Source organism: Notamacropus eugenii, chromosome 1, assembly GCF_028372415.1.
Source record: "Notamacropus eugenii isolate mMacEug1 chromosome 1, mMacEug1.pri_v2, whole genome shotgun sequence".
NCBI lineage: Eukaryota > Metazoa > Chordata > Mammalia > Diprotodontia > Macropodidae > Notamacropus > Notamacropus eugenii.
In genome coordinates this window covers 10,791,784-10,806,849 of record NC_092872.1, presented here as the reverse complement: position 1 = coordinate 10,806,849, position 15,066 = coordinate 10,791,784, and the positions used below count along the sequence as shown (strand labels likewise).

General features: G+C 45.9%; 1 protein-coding gene across 2 annotated transcripts; it reads left to right on the top strand.

Moving 5' to 3' along the window:
* The first annotated feature begins 2,450 nt into the window (after nucleotides 1–2,450).
* LOC140533416 (serine protease 38-like) lies at nucleotides 2,451–13,527 on the top strand. Of its 2 annotated transcripts, none has more exons than XM_072653091.1 (6): nucleotides 2,451–2,629; nucleotides 3,148–3,174; nucleotides 3,336–3,409; nucleotides 6,681–6,958; nucleotides 10,940–11,082; nucleotides 12,873–13,527. In XM_072653091.1, exons 1-6 carry the CDS (start codon nucleotides 2,504–2,506, stop codon nucleotides 13,116–13,118), a joined length of 894 nt encoding a protein of 297 aa, XP_072509192.1. In that variant the 5' UTR covers nucleotides 2,451–2,503; the 3' UTR covers nucleotides 13,119–13,527. The 2 variants fall into 2 exon arrangements, with proteins under 2 accessions (XP_072509192.1, XP_072509182.1); XM_072653081.1 differs by having other exon boundaries at nucleotides 2,590–2,934; nucleotides 3,336–3,498.
* Nucleotides 13,528–15,066: the final 1,539 nt, after the last annotated feature.

Sequence of the window (15,066 nt, the reverse complement as noted above, 5' to 3'; positions counted from 1 at the left end):
GTAGTATCCATCCATCCTTTCTTTCATCTATGTATCATTCATTCATTCATTCATTCATTCGTTCATTCATTCATAGGTAACCAACTCTTTCTGTCATGTGCACCACCCAACACCAGATGGCAGTCTGGGGTGTCAGACCATCTCCTTTGTATTTCCCTCAGACTCTCTATCTGGGAGCTAGCTGCCCTTTCCCCTTGGTTCCATCTCTTTGTGGGTAGTATTCCATTGGTCTAGGGTTTGCTGCGGATTATCCAATCAGGTCAGGATGGGCAGCTTCCATCCTGCCTCTTTCCCCTACCCCTCTTTGTGTTCCCAGTAAAAGTCATTTCCACCACTTATGGTATGAATTGGAGGGCAGCTAGGTGGTACCACCAGTGCATAGAGCAGTGGGTCTGGAGTCAGGAAGATGTGAGTTCAAATCCCACTGTGGATGCTTACTATGTGACCCTGGGCAAGTCATTTAATCTCTGCCTCACTTTTTTCACCTGTAATGATAGGGATAATAATAGCACCTACTTCGCAGGATTGTAATGAGGACCAGATGAGATAACATTTGCAAAGTAGACCCAGCACACAGTAGGTCTTTAATAAATGTTTGTCTCCTTCCTTCCTTCCTATAAAATGTTGAGTCAGAACACTAGAAGTAGATCAATGCAACTTCACACCAATGCACCCAATCTCCATGACCTTCCCTGGACCAGGGCTCAGCTGCCCATCCTAACACCTCAACTCCAGCAGCTCCAAGGTTTTCCACTCATGACAAAACTTCCTCAGTGGGTCAGTGTCTGGGGTGTCACAGTGACTCGGGGCCTCAGAACACCATGACAGCCTTAGAGGAGAGAAGGAGCCAGACCACACAGGGCCCCTGCCTCCTGCTCTGGTTTCCCCTCCAGACAGTGACCATCTCTGCTTCTTGGTCCTTAGACTTTATGAGTGCATTTCCTTTGCGTGCATCTATGTCTTAGTGGTACCTCGCATGCCCTCAGGCTCTCCAAGTCCAGGCCAGGCAGCTGGAAAGAAAACCCACAGGCACTCCTATCATGACGTCATTCCCCCATCTTCTCCTTTATGTTCAGCTTGGGCTCCCTTAGCATCCTCTATCATCACTCCTCAGTGTCTGGCTGTACTCTGGAGTTGTAGGTACAGAGAATGGTGACATTCATTAAAACATTAATTTAGCACTTACTGTGCACAGAGTGATATACAAGTAAAAGGGGGAGACCCAAGGTTTAGTTAAGATGAGGTCCTTTCTCTCAAGGTACTTACAGTCTAGTGTGTGTGGGGCAGGGGAATGAGGCAGAAGTGCTGCTAACTATAACACTCAGTGTTTCATGTTGAGTGTATCAGAGAGGTGCAAAGTGAATGTGCTGCAGGAAAAACTAGGAGGAAGATTGTCATTCCTCCAGGGAACCAGGGAAGGCTTTCAGGAGGAGGTGACCTTTGATTTGGACTTTTAAGTAGGCAAAAAGGAGGAGGGCATAGATAATCACCTGAGCAAAGGCACGAACACCTAGCATGTCTCGGGGGTGCACTGGGGTTTTCCCCCACTGCTTCCACACGTTGGTTGGGCTAGTTTGTTCCCCAACAGGCAAGGGGGCTGTTCCCAAGACTTGATTGACCCAGGGAGCTAAGGTTTTGCTATTAAAGGGTTCCCGATGGACTCAGTCCATGGTGAAATGACCTGGTCATTTAAGGACATTGAAAGACCCATTCAAATAAAGTTGAGGACCCTCAGGCTATATCCCCAGGCAAGTCACTATGCTCTGCTCTGTTCACCAGACGCATTTCTGTATGAAGGGAAAGGGAGCCACGTCTAGCTAAGATTTTCCCTCCTTGTGTATCCTTTCTCTGTTATGGCTAAGTAAACCTCTTTCTGTTCATTGTTGAATGACCTGGAGATGTCTCATTTATTTCTGATATTGGACTTTCAACTACCAGGGACTGGCATGAGTCAGGTCTTTCCTATGACATTTGGTATAGTCAATAGTGACAATGTGATTCACATCGTGGTTAAAGTGGGGGAAAAACAGTGCAAATACAGAGAATGAGGTGATCTGACGGCCAGGTAATGTGACGGGTCACCCCATGACAAGGCCCCTTCTGGTGACGTAGGGAGAATCTTCTCAATGAACAGAGAGAAGGCCCTCAGGGACCCCCAGAACTTAGCTCAGTGGGTACCAGTGGAGGCTGATGATAGGAAAAGGAAGGAAGCCCCAGGCCCAGCATTCCCAGGTTGCTATTGATGGTCCTAATGGTGATAGATAGCCAGAGGGTCTCCCTGGCCACATCACCATACAGCCAACTGGAGACACATGGCTGTCTGTGCCAGGATCACCTGGGGCCCCACCGGTGTCTGCGGGGCCCATCGTTTGCATTCACGCCCCACGGCCTCACTTGGGACCACCCAATGCCTGTTTGGCCGAAAGAACATCAGTGACCATCACTCCGAGGACTGGACCCGCCCTGAGCTATAAGGGTCGGGCCTGTCACCCTAGTGGCCCCAATGTCAGGCTGCTCCCGGGAGGCCGTGCAGGGGCAGGTCCGACTCCTCCACGGGGGCCGAGCGCCTGACCAGGTGAACAAGACCGGACAATCGGTCCAACAGAACCACTGGCGGGAGCCGTTACAGGTCCGCAGAGTGAATCTGTGGTCCTCTCCTGGGGGCTCCCCAAAGTCCAGATCCCCAGACCAGGGAGGAGAGGGGTGGTGGGGTCTGCCGGGGTACGGGGAGGATTCCAGGTCGTGAGGGGAAAGCAGGAGCAGGGGAGGAAGGCGTTCGTGTGTGCGGGGCCAGGCCTAGAGGGTGCCCTGAAGGAGGGGTCTGTGAGGCGCAGCCCCAGGGCTCAGCACCCGGCATGGGGTCCTCCTCGTCGCTGCGGGGGCCGTCCCCAAGACTCCTGCCCCCCCTCCTGTGGCTGCTGCTGCTGCTGCCCAGTGAGGCTTGTGATGAGTCACCTCCCCTCCCCTCCTTCCTCCCCTCCTCCCCCCAATGTCCCCTCTTCTCTGTCCAGGGCTGGTTTCCCCTCGCCTCTCCCCCCCCTTCTCTGGCCGCCTCCCTCCTCCCCTCCGCCCGTTACCTGCCCTCCCCTCCCCGCGCGGGGCTCGGGGTCCCCCGTTACAGTCACGTCTCCCTCTTATTTCTCCCAGGTTGTCGCTGCCAGAGCCTCAGCCCAGGTAGGAGATCTCCTCTCCCCGCGCCGTGCAGGGGTCCGAGCCAGGGTCTGACCTTGGTCCAGCCCTTCTCGTCTCTGTCCAGCCTCTCTCCTTCGCCCTTTCCGTGCCTCCCCGACTCGTGCCCTCCCCACTCAGGCCCTTTCCTCGTCTCTCTCCTGTAGCGTGCGGGCGCCCTTTCCAACAAGGAAGGGTCCTTGGGGGTGAGAACGCCGTGGAAGGGGAGTGGCCGTGGCAGGTGAGCTTCTTCTACAGGGGCTTCCACACCTGCGGAGGCTCGGTCCTGAACAAGCACTGGGTGCTCACGGCCGCCCACTGCTTCGACCAGTGAGTACTCGACTCGCCCTTTCCCGGGAGGCTGTGGGGGGAGCCGGAGGCAGAGACCAACCCGCTGACAGGTCAGTGTGGTCATCTCCGGAGGAGGACGGGGATGGGATAGCATCCCATCTCAAATCTGGCTCTGTTACACCATGACAGAGCTCGTGCCGCAAACGTCTACCAATCACCTAGGCATTTGGGGGGAGAAATGGACATAGTCTCTGTCCATAAAGGACTCTGTCTTGAGTAGGAAGATTAGCCACATGTATAGCTAACTGGAATACGTTATTTCACGTGAAAAAACGCTTTAGAGAAGGGAAAAATGTGCTGTGTAAATCCTGACAGAGGACTGGAGGAGTCTTAGTGGAGAAGGTAGCATTGGAGTTGACTTTAAAGAATGCAAAGAATTCAGTAGGTTCTGAGATGTAGAGAGACCATTGAAGGCACAGGGCACAGCCTAGGCAAAGTCAAGGAGGCAAGAGAGTTCCAAATGCATTCAGTGGTGAGAGTGGAATAGTTTGGATTGTGTGTACAATTCACATGTTCATTGAACAAGTACTTGTGGCACCACATCAGGCACTGCTTCCTAATGACAAAACCAAAATTATCCCACCTTGGAGATGGAGGAGAATTCAGTGAAGTGAGGCTGGCAGCACTAGGAGGTGGTGGGCCTTGAATGCCAGCTAAAGGAATTTGACTTTTCTTTAGGAAGCAATAGAGAGTCATTGAACATTTTCAAGCCTAAAAGTAGCTTGACCAGATTTATGTATAGGAAAGATTACTTCAGCAGTAGTGTATGAATGATAGTTTGGATGGGAGAGAGAGACTTGAATAGAGGCAGCTGAAATCATTCAAGTGGATGGTGATAAGGGTTTATGCTAGCATGGTATTAGCGTATACACTTCACAGGGTCATACACTTAGAGGTAGAAAGGACCTTGGAGGATGTCTAGTCCAATCTAGTCATTTTACAGATGAAGTAACGGGGCCCAAGAGGTTAGATAACTTTCTCAAGGTCATACAGGTAGTAAGTGACAGGGAGGTATTAGATTAAAACTGAGGTCCTTTGACTCTATAATCCAAATACTTTTTTCCATTCATTGTATCAGAGAGGAGATAATGAATGGAAAAGAGAAAGTGGAGAGATGGAATTGTCATTGATTGCATATGAGAAGCAAGCAATCCTTTATCGTCTTGGGGCTGGGAAGGCAATGAAGACAGCTAGAGGGCACTTCTCAATGGTTGTTTGTCAGCAGCTCACTCAGACCAGGTGTTTGACGGTTTCTACCTGACCCCCACCCCCACCTCCTGCCATGCCTCTTTCTCCTTGACCTGGCCTTCCCTTATAGCAGCAACCTTGAGTCAGTCTCCTGGGGTTTGTCCCCACCTTCCATGGAGCCGGGGTGAGCTCCTCCTCCTCCTCAACTGAAGGCATCTTCTGTGCTGCTCACCCTGGGCACCCAATTTCCTAGTTTAGGTTCTTGTTGGAAGTAATTGCTATACAGAATTCTTAGGAATAATCATCTTACCCAGTGTTCTGCCCAGTATAGGTATACAACCAGTCATTCAAATACCAATATATGTGTAGCTTCTTTCTCATTTCAGCTGAGAGTGATTAATAGGTTGGTTAGTTTTGATAAAACATTTTTTTCTTTTCTCTTTTATTCTTTGTTAAAAGAGATGACTCTGGGAGGAAGAGGGTGGAAGAATAGATTTTTTAATGTATAGATGATAGAAAAATAGACAATATTCAACATTAAAAAAGACTAAGTGCCTGGGAGGAGTTTCTGCTACTGTCCAGCTCTGCTGAGAAGGAAACATTCCATTAGCTAAACTTAAGAGAATCCAGTTTTCTGAATGAAAAGAATCTTGCACCTGTAATCAAGGGAGACAGCTGGTCCCCCAGGTCACTCTGTGTGTCATATTCATTGGCTACACCAAGGAGAAATCTGCTTTTGGCTCTAGGATAGGGTTCTCCCCAAAAGTGTGTGTGAGTGTGTATGTGTGTGAGTGTGTGTGTCTGTGTATGTGTCTGTGTGTATGTGGTGTGTGTGTATGTGTTTGTCTGTGTATGTGTCTGTGTATATGTGTGGTGTGTGTGTGTGTGAGTGTGTGGTGTGTGTGTGTTTGTGTGTCTGTGTGTGTCTGTGTGTATGTGTGTGTATGTGTTTGTGTGTGTGTGTGTGTGTGTGTGGAGAGTTAAAGAGTCACTCAATGAACAAATATGGGTTAGGTACAGGACAGATGGTTTATTTCTCTTCAAAGAAAGCCATGATTAGCATAAGAAAATCATGGGTCACATAACAGAATGACCAGGACAGAATTCAGTAGCTCGCATATTCCCTTTGGTGTAGTCAGCTAGAAGGCTGTATTCAAGTCCTGTTGGGACATAAAACAGCTTCTGTCCCCTTTGAATTTCTTCCCTGTACTAGGCATTGTCTGGACCTGACAGTGGGAGCTGGATTAGGGATGACATGTCAGCTCAAGAATAAGACTGCTTATGTTTATGAGGGGTACTTGTGCATCTATAGCGCATTTGTTCCTTACAAGCAGCTTTAAGAGTTCATTGGTATATACATACCTCTTTAAGGTACACAAACAGCAATCCACAGGCAAGGAAAGTAAGACAGCTACTCAGGAGAAGAGGGAGGATTGAACCTAGGTCTTCTGACTCCAAGTTCTATGCCCTTTCTAGAAGACCACCGAAAAGCATTTCAGTAAGTGCCAGAGTTTGCTACTGGAGTTCAGGGAAAGATCACAGAATCACAGATTTGAATCGGAACAGATCATATAGAGATTATCTGGCCCAGGTAGGGAAAGTGAGGCTCAGAGAGATTGCCTGTGGTCACACAGCTACGATTTGAGCCCAGGTCATCCCAGCTCCCAAGTCCAATGGAATAGGTACTCTATCCACTAAGTCAGGCTACCCTACAAAGAGAGAGCTTAGGATGGACTAGATGTGGCTGTCATTATACTAACAGAATATATAATATTGTAATATAATGATATAATGTTATAATAAGATGTGACTCCCATGTCTTAGTGCCATAGGAGGGCAGGGAAAAGAGAGTTTGTGGTGGGCTGGGACTCATCAGAGAAGACTCCCTGGAGAAGGTGGGATTTTATTGAACAACCTCTCTAGACTTGGGTATGTGTGGTGGTGATGTGCCTTCTCCTTCCCTGACTCCTCAGGGTTCTGAATTTCCTGGACCTCTTCGAGGTGTTTGCAGGCTTCACGGACCTCCAGATGAGTGATGGGCAAGGTCAGAGGCGAGAGATTGCGATGGTGATCATCCACCCGAGATACAAGTTAACTCACCCCAACGGAAATGACATTGCCTTGGTGCAGCTGAAGACCCCTTTGAAATTCACTTCCTTTGTACTTCCTGTCTGCCTCCCCTCGCCCACCATCGATCTACAAAAGACGAACACATGTTGGGTTACAGGGTGGGGAAAGATGAGAGTTTCAGGTGTGTAGACCTAAAAGTTGGAGGTATTTTTGGGGGGGTTGGGGAAAGTAGAAGGCACTGAGGAGGGGGGTAGATTCATCAAGCCCTGATCCCCTCAACCCCTACACCAACACCATCCCCCCAGGGCCAGGAAGTGAAGTATTTTACTTTGGCCCAAACAGTTGTTGGTTTTGGGTGGAGTAGGAAGAGTTAGAGGGGGAGGATTAGGTCCCCCAAACATGCAGAGATCTTAGAAGAGGGTAGTACCTGTTTCCCAGAGAACTTGAAGACTACCCCTTCACCCCTGGGGAGTTTATGGGGAGTGGTGAGCCCTAGGAAAGAAAAGGGTGTCATGGCACTGGGACCCCAGTTGTTCCACAAGATGGGGTATCTTGGCAGAAGACCATGACTGAAGGATGAGGATGGTGGTCCCTAGAGAGATTATATCCTGCACTACCTATCCTAGGGAGAACATTTCCCTTTCCCTCACCACCTCAATCAGGGGCCAAGGCTCATTGTGTCCCAGAAACATGTCTTTTCCCCCTATTATTACTATTATGTCGCCACACTTCACAACCTTCTCACCACTGGCTTAGACTGCTGTCATTCCCTATCCCTATTATATGTAACTCCTGATCTCCATCCCTTCTCCTCTCTGAAAATTATCCACAAAACTCAAAATAATCATCCTAAGGCACAGGTCTGACTGTGTCAACTTTCTCACTCTAAAACTTTCTGCAGCTCCCAATTACCTTCCTCATTGTGCCCTTCTACAGCTACTGATACTCTTCCTGGATTCATTTATTCCTCAAAGGGCTAACATATCCTGCTGCCTGTCCTGCTCTTCTCCAAATCCATTTGGAAGCCCTGCTTGTCTTGTACAAACTCTATCCCTCTACCCCCTCTGCCAGCTCCTCCTCAATTTCCTCAGCTATAAAATGGGAATCATAGTAACACCTACCTCCCAGCCTGGATATGAGGATTGAATGAGATAATGCTTGTAAACTAGTTAGCACAGTACCTGGCACATAGTAGGGACTTAAATGTTTGTTTCCTTTTTTTTTTCTTTCCCCTAGGTTCATCCCCTTCAGTTTTCTACTCCAGATCTTAGTCACACCTTCACACATTCTAGAATGCCTGCACCATTATTAACATTCATTAACATAATTCTTTCATTAATTAATATAACATAATTGATATAATAAACTTGCTTCCATCTAAAAACTTGTATTTACCAAGACCGCATGGTATAGGGGGAAGGATACTTCTTCTCTACTCTGACAAATGGGATTCAAATCTTGCTTCTTGCACCTCAGATGTTGCTACCTGTGTTACCTGGGGGAGTCACTTAACATTCTTGGACACCAGTTTCTTCACCTGTAAAATGAGAGGATTGAATGAGAAGGCCTAAGGTCCTTTCTCGTATTAATTCTATGATTCTCTGATCTAATGCCAGGCACATAGTAGGTGCTTAATAAAAACTTAGTGATTGATTGATTGAAGGGATGATGTATGTACAGAGCACCCCATCAACAAATGTAATAGCTAGGACTTGTTTTAGGTCCTCTTACTCAAAGTATATTCTTTCCACTACATTTATTTATCTGTTCAAATATCTATATATTTCTCCATCCATTATATGCATGTATGTATGAATATATCTATCTAATCTGTCTGTCTGTCTCTTTTTCTCATCTACCTATCTAAATATCTACATCTCCAGATATTCCTCCAGGTATTGCATTTTTACATGAGTGTGTCTATCACCCTATCTTCTCTATGCCTACCTGTCTATCTAAACATCTATATGTCCAGTCCCGTGATTTCATTGGTGTAGGAAATTCTCAGTATGGAACTCCCTCCCTCTACCAATGCTGAGCAGCACCTGTCTGTTAAATCATACGCCTATACAGTTGCCACGGGCACTGAGATGCTAAGTAAATTGCCCAGGGTCACAGAGCCAACACCTACAAGAGGCAGGGCTTGAACCCAGATCTTTGTGACTCCAAGTGCAGTCTTCCGTGCCCTCTATCATACGGTGTCTCCATGATGTGCCTTCCTGTATAGATACTATATCATCAATATATGTCTATTTATCTAATGTTTTTCCCTCCTCTTCCTTTTCCTTTACTTCCCTGTTCTCTCCCCCTCCCTCCATACCTACATCCCTTCCCATTCTCCTTCTCCTCCTCCTCCTTCATCATCATCATCATCATCATCATCGTCATCATCATCATCATCATCATCATCATCATCATCATTCATCATCATCATCATCCTTCTCTCTCTCTCTCTCTCTCTCTCTCTCTCTCTCTCTCTCTCTCTCTCTCTCTCTCTCTCTCTCTCCCTCTCCCTCTCCCTCTCGCTCTCCCTCTCCCTCCCTCCCTCCCTTCCTACTTCCCTCCTCTTTCATTCTATCCGTCTAGGTCTCTGTCAAGTCAAAACAAATTCCCTGAGCCCCAGTTCCATATTTGCAAACCAGGAACAAATAATAACTGACATTTATATAATGCTTCAAGTTTTGAAAAGAGCCTTGTATATCAAATTCTATTTTATCCTCACAACCATGCTGCCGGGTGAATCCTACAGATGTCGGTGTCCTTATTTTGCAGGTGACAAATTCTAAGGCAAGAGAAGTGATTTGCTTGAGATTATGTAGCTAGAATCCAAACTCAGGTTTCAAGGCTCAGAGTCTCCCCCCGCACTCCTACACACACACACACACACACACACACACACACACACACACACACTCACTAACACACTCACCTTGGCACCAAGTTATCTTGCATCTAAATTACATTTTTTACAGGCAAAAAAATCGCTCTGTAGATTTCTTTCTTTTCTTTCATTTCCTTCTTTCCTTCCTTCTTTCTTTCTTTCTTTCTTTCTTTCTTTCTTTCTTTCTTTCTTTCTTTCTTTCTTTCTTTCTTTCTTTCTTGCAGGAGGAATGGGAAACTGAATGTCAATTTTATTTTTTTACGATGACCAGTTAGGCTAAGCTGAAAAAGGACTTCTATACAAGTAGAAGAAAAACAAAAACAGGAAAAATAATGATTAGGGAAAAGCCCTGCTGAATGAGCCTCATGGATAAGTGTGACTCTAGTAGGACATACTTCCCTCTGCTGAGTCCATCCTCCTTCCCCCAGATCCTGGACTGGAATCTGCCTTGTTGGATTTCTCCTCTTTTCAATGAAAGGAGGGCTGTTCCCAGAAGAGCTCCTCTGAGAATCTATGTGCAAAGAACACTAGTTATAGCAACGATGGAAACTAGCTGCCATCTACCCTACCCCGCTTAGCCAGAGTCACAGCCTCGTGCGTCTGATCCTGATTTGGCTCCCTTTTACCCATGTGACTTTGGCCTCATTTTCCTCTTCTGTAAAAAAAGGGGATTAAATTAGATGACCTTTAAGGTTCCTGATAATTGCAACTTCTCTGGGCCTATGTTTACTATGTCAGGTTTGCTTTTGGGGGTAAATTTTACTCCATTACAATACTAAACTGTTCTCATATGAGTTCTATCTTTGTAAAATGAGGAAATTGTACATATCTAACTATCTGCTATGGGCAAGGCACTCTTCTTGGAGGGAGGATGTTCTGTGACCCATAGGACCTTATCTTTAGAGCTGGAGAGGCTTGGAGAAAAATCCCCTTGTTTTGCATATGAGGAAATTGAGGTCTACGGAGATTCTATAATTTGTCCAAGGTCACATAGGTGGAAAGCATCAGAGGTGGCATTTGAACCCAGATCCTCTATCTTCAGAGCCAAGGATCTTCCTTCCTACCACACCTTACATTTGCAGGCTTGGTAGGATAAAAATCAAAGAAATATGATAGTTGAGAGAGTGAGGTAATAATATGGGCACAGTGTTGGGAGAAATATGATGAATGAATGAACCAGAGCAGGGATGGGGAACCTGGGTCTTGAGCCACATGTGACCTTCTAGGTCCTTAAGTGTGGCCTTTTGACTGACTGTGGCCTCTCGGATTCTGACCTCTCAGGTACACTGGTGCACAGGCTTCAGGAGGCTCAGGTACCACTTCTTGATCAGCTTTTGTGCCAAATCCTCTATGGAAGCTTTGTACTCATCCAGGAAGACATGATATGTGCCTCTGACCTGAGCAAGGGGAAAAGTCCCTGTGAGGTAAGTGCTTCTGGACTGAATTGGCTCAGGGGAACAAGGACCAGTTTTGGCAGGGGGTTCAGTTCGGGTTGGCTGCTCAAGAAAAGGGTGGGTGGGTAGAAATATTTGGACAAACAGATGTTAGAGTTCAGAAGGTGGAAAAGATTCAGAGCAGCCCTGGTGTGTGGGGTGGGCAAGTTTTGATTTATAAGAATCATTGGGATTCATGAGACCACTATACTTGGAGTCAGAAAGACCTGGGTTTAGTGTTTTTTACCCTGGGCTCAATTGTCTAGACTTCAGTTTCCTCATCTGCAAAATGATGGGGAGGCTTTTACTTTAGAGGGGAAATCCACTCCAGTCAGGAGAGACCACATGAAACAAGCCACAGAGATAGAAGAACACAGAATGAAAAAGGAGGTTAGTCCAATATGGTTGGATCTGATGACCTCTAAGGTTCATTCCAACTATAAATAAATTTATGATAATTTATTAAGTGCCTAATGTATAAAGTATATTCTGTTGGAAATAGAGGTGGGTGTGGGGAGAATAAATACAAAATTTTGATAAATACATTTGTTCCTGCAAAGAAGGAAGTCAAAGTCTAGCAGAGGGATGAGACATGAACACAGGTAACTGGAAGACACAATGATCTCTCCCCTGGGTGGGAAGTGGTATTGGGGAGAGAGGTAGATGAATGCTGGGTTCTAGGACAGATAAGACATGAGAAGTTGATGATGGAGAACTGGGTTCTAGTTTATGGAAGGGAAGGGAAAAGCCATGGTCAGAATCTCCATAGAGAACTAAAAATCTTGGGATGGGGTGATGGGATGGGGCATTGAGAGGAACAGGGGTAGGGTGCTGCAAACAGTTCATTGAGCAGTAACATCAGAGAGGGCTTAGGAGGAAGACCTAAAACTATCATAAATAAGGGGATCAAGGAAAATTATTTGGAGGAGATATTTTTTGAGTTGAGGTTTAAAGGATAGGTTTGGAGACAGAAGGAAGGAGGAAATGCCAGGGGAAATAATGGGAGAAACAAAAAGGTGAGACAGTTTGGCTAAAGTATCGAGTATGTAGAAGGAAGGAATGGGAGATGAGACTGAAAAAGAAAGATGGCCCTAGAATATGGAGGACCTTGAATAATAGGAAAAGGGGAACCATTTAAAATCATAGCCAAGGATATATAGATGGCCCCTGTGGGGTTATGGGTAGAGATTTGGAAGGGAAAAATTGTTCACAAGTGGGAATCCAGGCAGAATGCGAAGAGCATAGAAGTTGGATTCAAAGGTCTTGGGCTCAAATCCTGATTCTTACTGTCTGTGGGACCTAGAGCAAAATGCTTAACCTGAGACTCAGTTTTCCCATCTGTCATATGAAGAGATTGGACTCATGCCTAAGGTCCCTCCTGATTCTAAATTTTATGACTATATGATTTCCCTTCCAGCCCCACTAAGTGTTTCTTCTGGAACCAATTCCCTATAAGGTCTTTATTAAGCACATGGTAGGTTCTTAGTAGTAATTTTTGAACTCAATTGAATTTATGGAGCACTGGACTTAAAGTCAGGAAGACCCAAGTTCAAATCTAGCCTCAGATATTTACTAGCTGTGTGACCCTGGGCAAGTCACTTAAACTTTTGTTTGCCTTAGTTTCCTCTTCTGTAAAATGAAGAGGTTCAACCTGATGGTCTCTCTAAAGTCTCTTCCAACAATTCCATCAATCATCCTGTTACTCCATGACAAGAGGTAAGCTTCCTTCCTTCCCACCACTCCATCTCATTATTAATTAATTCTTCCTTCCCTCTTCCTAGGGTGATTCTGGAGGACCTCTTGTCTGCAAATTCAATGACACCTGGGTCCAGATTGGGGTGGTGACCTGGGGAAGAAGCTGTACTACGCCTTTATACCCTGGTGTTTTTGCTCGAGTTCCTTACTTCTCAATGTGGATCTCAAGTTCCATCAAATCCGTGATCATCTCCAGATCAACAGCCAACATTGCTTCCTGGATAACTCTCACAACTCCACTGCTGTTTCTCCATGTCTTGAGAATCCACTGACCCACTTGTCTTTCCTCCCTTCCTAGCATCTTTAGAAACTTTCCCTCTTTCTCCAAACCCTTTCTCAACTCTTATAGCTTCAGCAGACCTCCATTCCTCTTTTCACTCCATCTACCCTGTCTTCATGCTAATCCTCCACTTCACTTCCCCTGGATGGGAGATAGTGGTGGGGAGGGAGGTAAATGAATACTGGGTCCTAGGACAGATAAGACATGAGGAAGTGAGGATGGGGAACTAGGTTCTAGTTTATGGAAGGGAAGGGAAAAGCAAAGGTCTGAATCTCCTTAGAGAACTAGGAATCCTAGAATTGTATGATGGGTATTGAGAGGACTAGGGCTAGGATGTTGGAAACAGACAAGTCATTGAGTGGTAACAAAGATGATCTAATTAAAGTGTTGTAAAGCAGAAAGCATGGAGTTCTGCATTTGTCCTCAGGGCAGACGGTCTTATTTCCATGGATACCCAAGGGGTGTGTCTACACCGCAGCATGGGAAAAACATTAAAAAGAAATATTCTGTCAAAGTCTATATTCTATAGCACTGAAGAATCTGGAGCTAGACAAGGTCTTAGAGCTCATTTAATTCAACCTTAATTCAATTAAATTCAGCAGCCATTTTTGAAAAAAAAAATAGTTTTATCGATGCCTTGTGTTCTGACATCACAGGCAGTCTGGATTGTGTAGTGTCCCACCCCCCCCACCCCAGTCCCAACCCATCTAGTGAGCCTTCTTTTGTGATAAAGAAAAAGTTAAGCAAAACCAGCTGACACTGCAAGTATATCTGACAACATATACAGCATCCAGCACCTGGACCCTGCCTCTTCACCACCCTCCAAGGAAAGGAGGAAACTCACCAGAAACTCATTTAGGAAGCTTCTGCTGAGTTCAAGGGTCTGGGCTCTGAGATGCGAAGTTTGGGTAAGACAGGGTAAAAGGTCCTCATGAGACTTAAAACTGAACTTACAGGATCGCATTCTATAAACTGTCTGACAAATAGCCATCTAGCCTCTACTTGAACACTTCTACTAACAGGGAGCTCACTACTTCACACAAGGCAGCTCATTCCATCACTGGGCATCCCTCAGTATTAGAAAGTTCCAACACTGACCTGAAGTCTTCATTGTGATTTCTGCCCACTACAGCAGGTCTGCTGTCCTGGAGTCCAACAGAACAAAATGGAACCCCTGTCCTATGGGACAGCCCTTCAAATATTTGAAGACAGTAGTGATGTCCCTTCTAAGCCTTATGTCCTCCAGGCCAAATGTCCTCAGTTCCTCTAATGTAACTGAGGCATGGGTTCCAGTCCCCCTCACTAGCCTGGGTGACCTTCTCTGGATGCTCACCAAATTGTCGATGTCTGTCTATAATCATGGAGTCCAGAAGGGACCACATGTTACAGATGACATGGTAGGTAGAATGCTGGATTGGAATCAGTAAGTCCTGAGTTCAAATCTCTCTTAAGACCCTTACTAGCCATATGACCCTGGGCAAGTCACTTAACTTCAGTCTCACTTTCCTATGTAAAATGGGGGAAAACAGTTATAAGGTTGTTGTGAGGATCAAATGATTGTTGTCATCGTTCAGTCATTTTCAGTCATGTCTGACTCTTCATGACCCCATTTGGGGTTTTGTTGGCAAAGACACTGGAGTGGTTTTCCATTTCCTTCTCTGGGTCATTTTGCAGATGAGGAAATGGAGGCAAACAGGAGTAAGTGACTTGCCCAGGGTCACACAGTTTCCTTACTAGTGTTGGAGACTGGATTTGAACTCAGGAAAATGAGTCTTCCTAACTCCAGTCCAGGTACCCTGTCCATTGCACCACCTAGCTAGCCACTGACAAAAAAAATCCCAAAGCTGTTGTGAGACTCACGTGATACAATACATGTAAAGTGTTTTGCAAATCTTAAAAGTATGCCAGAAATCTTGTTGCTCCTCTTGTTCCTCCCACCA

Coding starts and splice junctions, on each gene's coding strand:
- LOC140533416 (XM_072653081.1), top strand. CDS start 2,856: ATGGGGTCCTCCTCGTCGCTGCGGGGGCCGTCCCCAAGACTCCTGCCC. Junction 6,959..10,939: donor GGGAAAGATGAGAGTTTCAG/GTGTGTAGACCT, acceptor CTGACCTCTCAG/GTACACTGGTGCACAGGCTT. Junction 11,083..12,872: donor AGGGGAAAAGTCCCTGTGAG/GTAAGTGCTTCT, acceptor CCCTCTTCCTAG/GGTGATTCTGGAGGACCTCT.